Source organism: Eucyclogobius newberryi, unplaced genomic scaffold (genome assembly GCF_026437365.1).
Source record: "Eucyclogobius newberryi isolate DKJ021-1_F unplaced genomic scaffold, fEucNew1.0.hap1 SCAF_10, whole genome shotgun sequence".
NCBI lineage: Eukaryota > Metazoa > Chordata > Actinopteri > Gobiiformes > Gobiidae > Eucyclogobius > Eucyclogobius newberryi.
Window position 1 is genome coordinate 25,151,689 of NW_027315724.1, and position 15,500 is coordinate 25,167,188.

Consider the following 15,500-nt stretch of genomic DNA (forward strand, 5'->3'; position numbering starts at 1 on the left):
TCCACTGGGATTCAGGCCTCAGAATCTCTAAGACATCTCTGTTTAAATGCCAGAACTCAGCTTCATGTTCGGTTCCATCTCGCTGACTTCACATGTTTCAGACATAGCACAGCAGCTACTTTGTTTATGCACAGTCCTGCTCTGGTGCCCCGAGCTGGAGAGAATTCTAACTATTATTTCCACAAATTCTAAAACCTGGAACAGGTTTACTGAATGTCTGTTTCCAAATACAGCGCCTAGATAATTTCAGTTTTCTATTAAATGGGAAACTCATTTCTGTACTATTGCTTTTCATTCCACAAAAGGTCCTCATGTTCCTCTGTGTAATTGCGTGGCCTTGTAATGAGCCTTTTAAACAGTAAATCATCAGAGTGGAGCCGAGCGTTGCATGATGGGACGCAGACTGCCTCTGTGGGCTGTTGTGGAGGTGCACAGCTGAGGCAGATGCTCAGGGGCACTCAGTTTAAAGTGGCTGAATGAGGATAGATTCTGTCGGTAACCGGACTGGAGAGTTTCTGCTGTCCACACAACCACGCAGTTATTTGTCCTTTATGCTTTATCTCAAAACAAAAGAGAGACAAAAAAACAATCCTACTGTTTTTTTCTGATGTCAAAATGCATTTAGAATAAGAAAATACATTTGATTATCGTATGGTTCTGTGATTTCTTTTCCTCTGTGAGTCTTAATAATTCGTTACGGAGAAAAATTTAGCTTTCACACTGTGACCTGCGCTGGCTCTGTTTCATCATCTCATGCCTCAGCTCTACTCTGATGTGCGCTGCCCTCTTGTACAACCCACATGACCTATATTACGGAAAGATTTCAGGATACTTTAAACATCGCTCAAGACATAAAGAATCAGAGGCGTTTACTGTTTGCAAACTGGAGTCGTGAGACATGCCGAGCCACAGACCATCTGTTGTGCACTTTCCACACAAGAAAAATCATATCACAAATGAAGAAAAAGAATCATGCTCCTTCACTGGTAAAAAGCAAGTGCCAAAAGCTGTGGTTCAAACTAATGCTTTAACAATACTAAGACTAAGATTGAAAGCTCAGATTCAATACCAAGGAAATAAGCTTATAGCCAAAAAATGCATAAAATCACACGTTCAACAAACATAAAATGCACTGATGTACTTCAATACAATGATCTCAAGGCTCTTTCAGCATCTCCATACATAAGATTATTGTTTTATCAGAAAAATAATAATAGAACCTTTGATTTGACCACATTGTCATACTACTTCTGAAAAAAGATTATCTACAGTGCAGTTTTGACGCTAGGTTAATATCAATTCATATCTGGGACATTTCCCCCCCAAAGTGCTGCTCCGAGGACGGCTGTAGTGCTCAGGTGATGCTCCTCTGCATTGACCAGTCCAAAGTACTCACTCACCGCTGGAGGCTCCGCTGCTCCGTCCAATCAGGGAGCTGCGAGGGAGGGGCGGGAAAGGGAGAGCGCTGATGTCAAATCACGGGAGAGGGGAGCTGGGAAACACGTTACCATGGCAACTCAAGAAGTGAATAACTCAGCTTGAGAGACATGAGCAGAACAAGCAAATACTTGCTCCTTAAAAGTAGGAACTGCTTTATTATTGAGCTGCAACAACTAATCGGTCTAATAATGAATCATGAAGTAAAATAATACGTGTAGTAAATATTATCTGGATTAAACAGACTGTAATACAGAGCAGTTTAAGTCCAAAAAGAACAATAATCATAAACAATGTGATTTATATACTGTAAGAGCCACTTCGACCACATTGTCACATCAAGAACAGTGACACTGAATGAAAAGAACCAAATTAAGTCTGTACAATCAAACAAATATGAATTGAGAACATCTAATGATATGGGGTCTTTATAATCAAGAAGCCCCAGCCCTGTCAGTTTTTGCTTTACAGTTTGAACATGATTTTATTTTCTTAACACAATCACAATGTGTTCTTGGCTGTAATATTAGTATTCCATCACACAACAATTTATTTCACGCTGTATTCAATCTTGAGTGATTTCTATTACTAAGGCTGTGGTTGACTAAAGACATTTTGGTAATAAACAAATTATAAATACACATTTATTTCAACTAAAACGTCATCAACCAATGAATCGACTTATCGACTACAGCCCTACAGCCCTTTCAGTCACATCCCCTTGTACTGTGTGTATTTCAATATGTGAATCATCATTAGCAGAAAGATGTAGAAAGGAGCTTGCCTAAAATGACTTCTTAATGATTGTGTTATTTAGTCACGATAACTTAAAAGACTCGTCGTTACTGTTTTGCCTGTTGTTTTTACGCGTTTAGTATGGGTTATGTTGATTACTCCAGCCTTCATGTTGTCAGGCTCGGAGTAGGTGTGTGTGTACTACGCCGACAGAATGGATAATGAGCAAATCCCAATCCCAAAAGGCAAGTGAAGCAACTCGGTGACGCTTCGCCAGCAGCACGTCACATCCAACAGAACAGGCTGCAGCTCTGAAGGCGCCTCCATAACTGTCTCCGCTCCTCCTCGCCATAGCTCCGTACTTTAAGTGTCCCGGCGTTCTTGTGGGAAAACATCTGATCGAGACCCAAGCTGAGGAGCGGGCCGGGCTGAACAAGGCTATTAAGGCAATCTCTTTCTGCAACCGCTGATTACTGTCGCCCGAGGATGTCAGTGTCTTTCATTTTCATTCAAGAAATACTCGACCGCTGCCGTCCTTACCACATGCTCCTCGCCACAGGTCCACGTGCAAACGCATGTGCAGGAGCTGGTATTAAGCAGCACAATGCCTTCTGGCTGAGTGCAAGAAATAATGCATGACTTTAAATAGCAACTGAAAGAAGCGCGGGTTCACAAAAAGAGCATTATTATTCCTGCAATTACGGCAAAATAAGGCATGCGGCATTAGGCCAGGCCATGTTTTGATGCGCTCTTAAGCTAATAGCACCAGGCTGTGTAACTAAAAGGGGTTTTATGATTTAAATTGGTTTGCTCTCTCCGCCAACAGTAAGGACTTTTGGCGACCCACAGAGACATAAATTATTGACACTGAAAGCTGTCTCCTATAGTCATAATCAGTCTGCATCCAAATGTGACTTTGCCCACAGCGAGGAGGATGCTAAACCACAAACCGAACAGTGAAGTATTAAGAAGGGTTCTGTCTTTGTCTTTGTAAATAAACAATTGTCTGAATTCCCCTGAATTAGAATTTCTGTTACAAGCCGAGGTTAGACATGGAACAGGGATTTATACAAGGTTTAATGACGCACATGTCTACGAATTTGAAAAAAACAACAACAATTTGTGGCAACGGTTTGGTCCAGAGACAAGATATCTGACCATGTTTTTAAATAATGTGTGTTTAGTTAATGCCCAATGCACAGAAGCATTAAGAAATATTTGCTAATCAGTGGAACGCAGCGACATCTGGGATTCTTGAGGTCCCTTGACTTTCCTCTACTTTGTTCTTATCAAGGTTTATAAAAGTGCACTAAGGCAGACTCCTTTAAATATTTAACTCATAATGAAATATGGAGAGGGTGTTCTTTTAAGAAAAATGATCATGCAAAACTTTGAGCCACAGTTGCATATTTCTTGACATTTGAACTGGCATTTGTTTACTTCTTTTACCACTTTGGATGTAGATCACTGCCACCCAGTAACACCTCTTAAAAGTGGATGTTTTGGAGACGTAAGAACCCTGTGCTTTAATCAGTAGCTTTAGTCCAATCTTCTTGCTGCTAACATATTGACTTTGAGGACAGAATATCCCACTCACAGTTATGTAATAATGATATGCTTCATATGTGATCCAAACTATTTAAGGGTTAGTTTTGTTTTCTTTCCAAATTGCTTTGATTGGTTGAAACTTTGAAAGACCCTAAGCAACAATAAAAATCTAATGATCTAATTTGGTTGCTAAGCAGAGACACAGAGAAACCCAAACTTGCCAAGAGAAGAGTATAAACTAAACTTCTCTTTTTTGTTGATTCAGACCCCTGCTTATCTGTACAATGGAGTGACCAGTGACTTCAACAAGTAAATGTGGCATAATCTTACATTAGCGTTGCTCCAGATGTGGAGTGGACTGACCCTGGGCACCAGCTCGGATTTAGAAGGAAATTGTTTCTGGAGCGCCTCAGTGGGATTACATTTCTAGGACAGTGGCCGTTGGTAGTAATTTGATCGCCCTCCTGCTTGGAAATTGTTGCACTCTTTCACTTGGGCGTGAGTCTCAGATGTCACACTTCTTTTTGGTTAAAAAGTGTGTGCTTTGGTTGGAGAGCAATTATCCAGTCTTGTTCTGAAGTATCTGCTAAAGGAGTCATCGCTCTGCACAGGGCCACTGCGAAATAATTAGCTTTGGACTACAGAATTTAATTTGTGAAAATCCCTGATGGGACAGTGTGTAGGGACTACATTTGGGAAGGGACTTGCCTTATTGCTGCAATAAAGAGTTAAAACAAAGCTTAATGTTTATTCTTTACTGCAGTGATCTTCCACTACAGTAAAGAATATGCAAATATGCAATATTTGCAACCGATATATCAACTTATGTCGATGTACGCCTGTTTTGTGTGTGTTTGATTTTTTAGGGTTGTTTTTGTTGTTTTGTGTATAAAAAATAAATCGTAAAAAAAGAAAAAGTGTTTTTATTCCGCACACTATCTTTGAGGGTAGCACAAGAGTTAAACATTAAAATGTTTAATGTCTTGTGACGTCAAGTTGTGTCTGTTGCTGTCTAATTGAATATTTCATGTTTTACATGCCTTATATTACAGAGCTATTGTCTTAACTTTGGAATATTTACTGTATATTGAAGTTGCTGCTGACACATGTATTAGTACTCTCTGTCCTATTTCAAATAAATACAACTGTGCCTTATATTTTATCCAGCCTTTACAACTGTGATTCCAGAGTGAACTAAAAACTTAATATATGTTTTATATCTATCTGTAATACTATAGTAATAGCTATCATCACATTTTCTAAAATGTATATCCACTTCTGAAGCTCCAGTCCAGTGCAGTACTGCTCTGACTGTGGCAGACTGTGGGACTCGTGGTCACGTTGCTACTTGTGCATAATGCACATTGCACTGTGGGGATGGATTTTAGGCCTTTTAGTCACAGTTCTTAGTCCACCACTGTAAGAAAACAGTCTCGCAGGAGCCTCAGCTACAGATAAGAGAAGCTTTGTTCTAATTAAGCCACACCTCCCGCTCCCATTTACACATTATTCTGCTTGAGAGTGGTATACAGGCATATGTTTACACACAGGAAATGCATATAATATAGAATAGTCTTTTTTATACAGAAGTCTGCTGCTCAGAACTTGATCTTTAATGAAATCCTCCTGCAGTGTTGGTGTTGCTTTACTTTAAACATGGAGATAACAGATTGAGGCTGCAGGTTGCCTTGACAGAATCTCACAGAATGAGAATTGCATTGGCCTCTGCCCGTCCTGTTGAAAGCAATAAAATGTTGGATTCAAGCCCGGAGCTGTGTTCCTAATTAACCACAGAGCTGCATTTGAACACAATACTTAATTTAACATTTTCCGAGTGTCTGACCTTCTTTTTCACATTTGTTTTTTCCAGTTGCCCTGGATGTGCAGATAACCCCGAGTCACGGTGAGATTAGTCTCGGAGAGTCCAAGTTCTTCATTTGTGAAGGTAAGTGTCCTCTGTTGACCGTAAATGTAAAACTTGTAGAGTTTAGATGCAGTATATTTATTATACATGTCAATTCTATTTTGTGTGATTCAGTGGTTGGAGTTCCCAAACTCATAGACTGGTTCGGTCCAAAAGGGGATCGGATTGAGCCCAACAGACAAGACATAACAGTGACTCGTAATGATGAGTCATCGTCCACACTGACGCTGTACAATGCTGGAGAAGACAACGCTGGGACGTATAAGTGTGTGGCCACCAGCGGAGAGCAGCAAGCAGAGTCCACCATCAACGTCAAAATATTCCGTGAGTAAGACAAAAATAAAACAGGTTTGTGCAGAAGAGAAAAATCTGTTTATTGAAGGATTATTTTATTGACTGCTCAAGGGCAACACACCTCTTTCAATGTGAGCAAGCATACATTTTTCATCAGTTCAATAAACAGTCAGAAGACCATTCGCTCGCTGATTAATGATCCTGCATTTCTCTTGAAGAATCACTTTTATTTTCATTAAGTACCAAGTATCTGCAAATGTCCATTGCACCACTTGAGAATGTGGTGCAATGGACATTGCACAAATGTCCATGAGCCACTTGTTGTGAGGAGAGATACTGTGAGTGAGTGAGTGAGTGAGTGATTTAGGTGTTGTAGCATCAGATAAAACATGTTTTGTGCCTCACATTTCAGAGAGAATCACCTTCACAAATGCACCATCACCACAAGAGTTCACTGAAGGAGACAATGCCAACCTGGTGTGTGATGTGACCAGCGCACCTCCACCCACGATCTTCTGGAAGTACAAAGGAGCGAGGATACAGATGCATAAGGACGGTAAGACTCCACTGAACTACTGAGAGATGATCATTCAGGCTCCATTCAGAACATTTTTTATTTATTTTGTGGTTGGTTATTATATCTAGGATTGGTATAATTGTTTTTGGCAATGAAAATTGTTTTTGGCAATGAAAAATCCAATCATCCTGCTGTAAAGTAAAGTTACTGTAAGATGTTTCTGCCTTCAGGTTGTGACTTTATTCTCAATCGTTTGAAGCCTAGAGGAGCTTTTCTTCAGCTGATCAAACAATTTCTGAAGAAACGGATGTAGCTAGATTTTTTAAATATATTGTTTTAACCATTTTATGAAGACAGCTGTCTCTGATTGCCTTTGGTACATTTAGAATGAGTTGCTTCCTGATAATTTGATTTAAAATATATCTGTGTCTACTGCATTTCGGTGTAATCACTCATTCGTCCAAGAGTAGAAACTATACTGTAGAAAAAGTGTCATCTGGACACTATTTTAGAAAAACAAGACGTTTCATCTCTCATCCAGAAGTCATTGTTATTCACCTCTTATTCTAAGAAGAGGGAACCTGTGCCCACTTAGTTTGTTTGATTCATTGTTTACAACTCTGCCCTCTGTTTTGTGTGTGTCAGTTCGGTTTAAAGTTCTGCCCAACAATCATCTTCAAATCCGTGGAATAAAGAAGACGGACGAAGGCTCATACACGTGTGAGGCCCGGCAGTTTGCCCGCGGAGAGATTGATCTGCGGGTCATCAAGGTGGTGGTGAACGGTCAGTGCTGCTCTGGGTCTTTGATGCTTTTGTCCAGTCTTTCTTTAGCAGGTGTCCTGTGACGCTCAAGTGCTCTGTAGATCCTTCGAGAGCTGTCTCGCCTCTGTATAGAAACTGTTGCCAAGAGCAACCTGATTAAAACATTTATTTATCCTATTAAATTGTTTGTTCCCACTATTTTTTGAACTTAGCAATTGGTTGTTTATAGATTTGGCTTCAGTTTGAGGGTTTGTATGTCGGCTGTTTTCTTGTTGATTCGTTTTATATTTTGTTTCTGTTTGTGTTCCCAGTGCTCCCAACCATCAGGGTGTGGCTGTCCGAGGTGAATGCTACTGCAGAAGTGGGAAATTCTGCCATGTTGACGTGTGCTCCGGATGGCTATCCTGAACCCATGGTCACGTGGGCAAGGTAAAACGTGCAGAGATTTTGAGGCAACGTTCATTATTTGTTTTACAAAAGAAACAATTTTATACAACAAAAGTCTATGTCGGTCAGTTTAAAATAGCACCACAATGGGAAGTATTTTGTCTGCTATAATCAAACAAAATGATTGAATGCAGAAAACATATCAAACACTGAAACCCGAAGACCAGACTGCTACAATAGGCACACTATCCCCATTATGTCAAAGTGGCCATTGATAGCTTCTGCTTTTGTCCCTGATCTATTTGCTTTTCAAGCTGCGGTTTACTTTGTAAGACCTGGAGTCAGGCAAAGGATTCTGATGGGCTCTCTAACTGAGCAAAAACAATTTGAAGAAAAACTATTTATTGATAAAAAGGCTCAAATTAACTCATAAGTTTTGGTAGTACGTGCCACTTTGTTCATCAATTATTGACAAATGTAGTCAGAGAGAAAGCAGTGTTGGATTAATACTGGTGTTGACTCACCTTGTAAATGTGTGTATTGCTTGTGTGTGTTTTTTAACAGAAACAAAGTCGTTCTTGAAGCTGGCGAAAAATACAACTTTAATGAGGATGGCTCAGAAATGAAGATAATGGATGTGTCTAAGCTCGATGAAGGCGAATACACCTGCATCGCTAAGAACAAGGCCGGAGAAGCTGAACAGGAGCTCAGTCTGAGAGTGTTTGGTAAGACAGGACTGTTTGGATGCTCATCTCTTTTGTTCAGCAGGTACAGAGTGAGCGGGGAAGAAAAATTATGTCCTTATGTGTCTTATATGTCTTTTGTCTTAGCCACAAAATTGGGTGTATTGTGTAGGTTGTCTTAGTTTCATGCATTAGTTTAAAGATTTAAGGTTTAGTTGCTTTGGTGTAATATGTGCCGAATTATACAGTGTTAAATCATTTATCAATGTGCTACTTAATTTCAGTTAACATTTTTACATTATGACTCAAAATGTTGATCACGTGTATGTATCATATCACATGGTACAACACTGCCTCATTATCGCACCTTCACTACACACTATACAGTAATTATGTCCCATTGTAGTGAATGAGAGCGTTTCTACAGCCCATGTTCACACTGCACAGGTCTGAGGGTCAGTGCACCCCAGCTCAGAGAAGAGAATGTGCACAGACTTTATTTTCAACAGAATACTTTGCATTTGATAGTTTTACCCATTATAAAATGTACACTCAGAACCTGTTAACTGTCATTTTAGCTCATTGTAACAGCAACACATGACTATTTATTGAACATATTTATGCCTAATTACTCCAGAATCTTAAGAAGAAATCTGTAAAAGTGAAATGGCGACCTCATAAAGATAAGTTATCTAAATTTCTGCTCCGGGGGAATATTTTTTTTGGTCTACATTAAAGGTTTTTTGGGCAATATGCACCATTCCGCCCCCTCCACCACCTGGCAAGGACTCAAAGCGACGCCCTGTCGTTCTGCGTCTCGTCCTGCTGGAACCAGAATCCAAACAAAACCGAGCGTGACCAACCGCGCAGCCAGCGCCTGACACGACATCCGAGCAAACCATTGATAGCTGCGATCGCTTGCAGTCAGCAGCACCGTGGTCAGACACAACAAAATATGCCTCGGTGTACATGCATCTCGTGCCTCTCTATTGATTAGTACTACTCTTTTGCTCTCTCCATTTCTTTACGTGTTCACGACATGGCGTTTGCTTGTCTCTGCTCATTTCTGCGCGAGTCTGTCAAATCAAGTCAAATACAGATACCTACAAACCCATCTACTTCTGTTGAGACTCAGAAAAATACACATGATAACAATGCAATAGTGTCACATTCATGTGCATATAACTGATGAAAATAGAGTTTATTTTACCATTATTATTAGTATTATCTTGTCTTACGCTAGCTGTTTTTATTTTATTTTTATCTTTATTTATTTTTACCCTCCATTCCTTATTAGGAAATGAGAGGTTTTGTTTATAAGAGTTTTTGTTTATAAGAGTTTTTGTTTATAAGAGTTCTTCTATTAAACTTCCTACAAGTTATCTGTCCTTTTCCTCTGTATCTACCTGCGTTGCAACATTGAAATTTCCCCCTGTGTGGACAATATAGGATTATCTTATTTTATCTTATCTTATAATCCAAACGTCTTCAAAGATGCATCTCCCATCAGGACGTTGCTATGAGTTTCTGAATGAAAACTCACGACCAATCGGAGCGCTCCGTTGTCAAACCGGCGATTACACATGCTGTAACTCCTCTCGGGGCGCGTCCCTTCGGGGGCCGATGACGCTCTCCAGCTCACACAGGCACACGCTGACGACAGTGTCATACCTTCCGCCTGCTTCCCGGGGCCGACGGGCGGATTGGTGTGCAGTAAGCTTTAGTTTCATGTCTAGTAAGCAAGGGTCAGCCTCGAGCCTCAAGTCAAAGGTCAGCAGTGCAGTGTTCACGTGTGCAGTCGAATCAGAGCGCCACCTATCCGCGTGTGGACATTAAATTTCGTGCAGCACACTGTAATGTCACAACGGTTCGTCATCTGCCAACATTGTAGGTTTAGCGCTGTGTTGTTTATAAAGTATGTTTTACTGTCCATGGTTAGCATAACTGTGTATCACGTATTACCACAATATTTAGCGTATCATTTGATGTGGCACGTTGAATTCACTGATCATCGATGCAGAGTACGCAACATAAATTGGAGGCGAACAAAGTGTAGAACAAAGGCCGTATTTCAAGTCACAGTGAGGATGTATGGTAGTGCGCTGGTATTTATATTCAGCAGAAGCCTCGCATATTCATCATGCACAATATTCAGAGCAGCACTGCAGACACAAAGCTGCAGGCCGCTGTTCACCTGTTTGTGCCATTTTAAGGTTCACTTGCTAACAAGGCTTTTTGCAAAATAACCTTCCCTGTGTGTACGCTGAGAAACAAGGCACTGTAAATTAGTTTCATGCAATCCTTTCAAAAGGCAAATTACTAGCGCATAAGCTCGTTACAGCCTGAGCGACATTGCAAACATAAGCGTAATGCAACAAGCTTTTTCAATCAAGCTTTTGTTTTTAATCAACTCTGCCATTTGATTAAGGTGCATTGTTTTAATTCACTGTCGAACTGATTTGAAATAACATGCACATACCGTAGTTGTTAATATTGTGGTTCTGGAGACAGTTCTGCTTTGGAATCCCTTAACCATGTGACTTAACCATGTGCAATAATGTCACATTCATGTGCATATAACTGATGAAAATAGAGTGTATTTTGTGTTTATTTTACCATTATTAGCAGTATTATCTTGTCTTACGCTAGCGGTTTTTATTTTATTTTGTTTTATTTTATCTTTATTTTCCCCCTCCATTCCTTATTAGGAAATGAGAGGTTTTGTCTATCAGAGTTTTTGTTTATAAGAGTTCTTCTACTAAAACTTCCTATAAGTTATCTGTCCTTTTCCTCTGTTTCTACCTGCGTTGCAACAATTAAATTTCCCCATGTGTGGACAATAAAGGACCATCTTATCTTAGGAATATCTTATCTTATCTTTTGACATTTTATTTCCAATGTAAATACAAGAAACATTCCAGTGCTTTTGAGGGGCTGATGAAAAAGGAAATCCTTATATTGAGTCTTTAGTCTTTAGATTTCCCGCCTGTCAAAGCGCTGATCCTCATCCAGCCTTTGAACTCGAGTTTCTCTGCCCCTCACCGTCTCTGTCAACTTGTCAGCCCCCCTGACTGTCTGCGCTAACAAGCCCTGTGTGTTTTACAGTCAAACCTAAGATCACATACATCGTGAATCAAACCAGCGCGGAGATGGAGGAGCAGGTAACCCTGACGTGTGAGGCGTCTGGCGACCCCACACCCACCATCAGCTGGAGTTCTGGTGAGCACGTCTTCACCGAAGGAGAGCAGGTAAAGTCTGAGCGCTCGCCTCAAACCTGCAGGGCAACAGAGCGAGAAAAGCGCCTGAATCCGTGGTATACACTTCCCTCCTTGAACGCTAGTGTCCTGTGAGCGTTTGTCTCACTCCAGTTATGAACCACACCTGCACAAAGTAGGATCATAGTGCCTTTGTTCTATATTTGTACTGCACGGCAAGAATACCAAATGCTGTGAAACCTTCTTAACACGTTTTAAAGATCATCTCTGGACGGGCTTTATGTGCCAGTGTGTTGCCTTGTAATGGGGGCACTCTGTAGCCTCTGGGGAGCAGACAAAGCAAAGCAGGACACCAGTGTTCTGAGGAGAGAAATTGAATACCTTTAACCTAAATTCAAGTGCTATATTGATCACTTGCAGATGCACTTTTGTTACAACAGGTTAAAATCCCCTATTTCCCTGAATTAGCAACCTGGACCTGCACCTGATTGGATCTTGCAGAATAAGCTAAATTGAACTCTTACATTGAGAGGATTTTTTAATTGCCAATGATGTACATAATTTGTACACCTGTCGGGTGTTCTGTATTTACTTAAATATGCACTTGAATTGTTTTCATAATCATTGTCGGATTACAAATGTTAACAAGGATTTAGCTTTGTTTGGCAGCTTCTTGATAACTTGTCATTAGATCCTTGATACTGCTGGAAATGTCACATTTTCACAGCATCGAATCAATGAATACCTATTGGTATTCTCATACATGTGTCGCTCATATGGCCAGTTCTTCAAGGTTGTACTGTCTTTTTAATATCTGAGAAGGTGAACAATAGAAAGACTGTAGTCCATGGAGTTCTGGAGTCAGCCCATTACATGCACTCCATTTTCTCCCAACAGGCACATCTTAACAGGATCTATCAGGTATGACACTGATGTGGCACAGAAATGTACTCGAGCAATGTTGCAAAAATGTTGCTTCTAGAATTCTAGAAGGAAAACAAGATATACATATTTTCAAATGTCCTTATTCTTATAGAGGATGAATTTGTATTATGAGATTAAAGATAATGATTACCCAAAGGAAGTAGCATTTCTGTGTCGCTGTTACCTGATCATGTGAACTCTCCATCACAGCATGAGGTTGCCTGGATTCAAGCCCAGTTCTATCTGTCATTTCCATTGTGCCGTAGACTTCTGTCTAACATTGGTGTCATTTACTGCAAATCTCATTGTTGCTTATTTTCTTTTAGCGATTCACTTAAAATCCAACTGAAGCAACACTCTCCTGTGGGCTGAGGTGGTCTATAGCAGACATGCCAGAGTCATGACTAAATGCAGCAGCCACCTGCTGGCTACAGGCCTGAGTGTCGCTTTTATTTTGGTGGAGCCCTGTAAAGCACATTACCACCACATGAGACTGGCACATGAGCACCATTCAGCCACAGTTTACACTGCTGCCTGTGCAAGCAGTGTCAATTCCTCATGAGAGCAATGTTATTGCAGAGCACACGGCCCATCTGCTGCGCCTCTATTTTTGTTGTTGGTTGGACAATCTGATCAGAAGCTGTCATAATAAGAGTCATCAGATGGTTTGTTCCAACCTCCAAACACAGTGTTTAAAGATGCCAGAAGAATCCCTGCAGGTGGGACTGTATTAACCAGTAAGCCTCCATGTGAAGAGTCCTCACTGGACTGTCTCTGCCTGTGCCGCAGCGGAGTAGATCACATGGCAGGTCATGTGACGCACAGATGTGCTCTGGTGGCAGTGTGTTTTGCTCAGTAGTGAAGTGTCTGTTGTAGACTGTAGATGAAGCTCATAGATGAATGTCTGTACATATTCTTCTCTCCATCACTCAGGGCTCTAATGACTGCATGGGGACTGGCTGATAATTGTTTTTTCAATGTGCCCATGTGGTGTTTGTCCGCCATGCTTTCTGTATCATTACAGCTGTATTTCATCAAGGATGGCTTTGACTTAAATACTGTTTTGTGATTACATATTTCAAACTAAAATGCCAATGTCACTGTTCAGATATAATGAAATGTTTTTCAAAATATTTCAAATGAAATAGACCTAAGGATTTCACTTTAGATAAATGGACAGATAAATGGACTGATAAATGGACAGTTTCCGTGAGCACAAACTGAAAATCTGAAAACTTCAGATTTTCAGTTTGTGCTCACGGAAACTGGTTTAGGTTCTGAAAGTCTGCACTGCTTGTCTTGATAAATAGACGTCACTTGTAAGACTTTCTTTCATTGCCATTTTTGAAGTACTTATTAGTGCTCTTGGGTTGTAGGCGTGAGAAAGGATTATTATTCAAATTAATAATTTAGTTGAAAGAACAGGATTTTAAATGTCAATAGAAGGTGGCATTGTCTGATACCCATGAAGAACACAGCAAAGAAAGAGCAGATTACTGCCCTGCTTTCATACAATAAAACTAGTTCTACTGTACATAACAAAAGCAGGATTTGTCATAAAAGATTTCACTCTTCAGGTTGAACCTCTTCTCCAAACACAAACAGCTGCATTTGTGGTATTTAAATAAAGGTTCCTCAAAGTCTTCATGCTGATCCATGAATTTGACCATGAATGTACAGTGGTTATTGTGATTTTCTGGTGTTTTCACGCTTGCAGCACACAAGTAGCCTGACCATTGTTGTCTGCCAATACAAAGAGCCACTCATTTAGATAATACTTAACCAAATGGGTTGATACTTGTCAGTTTTTGTCCGGGAAAGAATTAGCCTCGGTAAAGAATAATAGCAAAACCCACATACAGTAGACAAAGGTTCACGGTAAGAATAAAACAACTTCATGCTGTGTAAGTCCCTTTATCCCTGTGCCATTATAATTCCACAAAGTCAGGGAGGATTCTGGTGGAAGTGGAGAACATAATGCTGTAGATGTCCCCTGGGATCCGGCGTCACCATATTGTTGAAGATTGTGTGCGGCGTCTCAGTTTTACACATCCTGTCTGCTGTTGTTCGCCGGGCTTTGTCTTTTAACAAACACCTGTCACAGATATTACAGCGTGACTTGTCAGCTCTTCTCTTCTGTAAACCACTATATGGGAGTCAGGCGTCCATGTCCTCTCTCAATTGAATCGCTGGTTTTAATTGGATACCTTCTCCTTCTGGCTGTGTGGTTCCGCAAGGCTGCGTTAGCGCCGCGTGTTTTTGTTGTGACAGAGTTCCAGTGCCCTTCGGAATATATTACACCTATAAAGTATGGTTTGCTTTCATTTGCAGAGTAATTGTTCTATTTTTACCTTTCTAGTTGTGCATAATTATGTAATATAATGCTAAAACACATTTTATTACGCTATTATCAAACATAAAGGAGATTCAAGGGGTGATCTAGCTGAAGTACGGTCTGCTTAACCTCAGAATTATTCCACTGCGGAACCTTTCTTTTAGGTATTTTCTTGTTACACCTGATGAAATAGCTGTTTATCATGTCTTTTACAGTCTAGTGCTCTCTCTTTGTGGTCCATTACATCGCATTGTCACACTTAACAGCATCTCCGAATTCACCAAGCATGCCTTCCACAAAGCTTTTAGTGCTGTTAACCTGCGCTTTAACTGGTGTGTTTGCTATGACGTGTTGATTATTTATTAATTAGAGTAGCAATGATTTGTTTTGGATCATTTCTTACGACCTAGAAAAATGAAGCTGAGAAAATCAAAGTACACAGCAGTTATTGGGAATTATATTGTGCATTTTTGACAGTAAGACTCACTCAAGTACTACAAGGAACCATAGCTGAGATGTGGTTAAAGGTGCACTATGTAACTTTTCTTGTGGCCACCGGCTTGTCTCCGTTTGCTCTGCCTGAAATGTTCCACAGTGCAGAGTTAAACATATGTATCTCCCTAGAAACAAGCAGATGAGATCCAGTTAAAGGTTAGATCTTTGGGGAAGGGAAGCAGCTAACAGTAAGAAAGATTACTTGTTTGTCAAAGTATTTTTTGTAATAAAAATACTCGATATA

At 40.3% G+C, this 15,500-nt stretch overlaps 1 protein-coding gene across 11 annotated transcripts in view; it reads left to right on the plus strand.

Moving 5' to 3' along the window:
- The window catches only part of ncam1b (neural cell adhesion molecule 1b), a 44,512-nt gene that overhangs the window by 13,657 nt on the left and 15,355 nt on the right, over positions 1 to 15,500 (plus strand). For 6 of the 11 annotated variants that reach the window (XM_072464297.1, XM_072464300.1, XM_072464301.1 and 3 more), the window contains exons 2-8: positions 5,591 to 5,665; positions 5,759 to 5,968; positions 6,351 to 6,494; positions 7,101 to 7,238; positions 7,529 to 7,646; positions 8,169 to 8,329; positions 11,393 to 11,535. In XM_072464297.1, the coding sequence (XP_072320398.1) occupies positions 5,591 to 5,665; positions 5,759 to 5,968; positions 6,351 to 6,494; positions 7,101 to 7,238; positions 7,529 to 7,646; positions 8,169 to 8,329; positions 11,393 to 11,535 (989 nt within the window). Of the gene's footprint in view, positions 1 to 5,590; positions 5,666 to 5,758; positions 5,969 to 6,350; positions 6,495 to 7,100; positions 7,239 to 7,528; positions 7,647 to 8,168; positions 8,330 to 11,392; positions 11,536 to 12,399; positions 12,424 to 15,500 lie in introns of all 11 variants that reach the window. The other 5 variants (XM_072464303.1, XM_072464296.1, XM_072464298.1 and 2 more) reach the window with 1 other exon arrangement.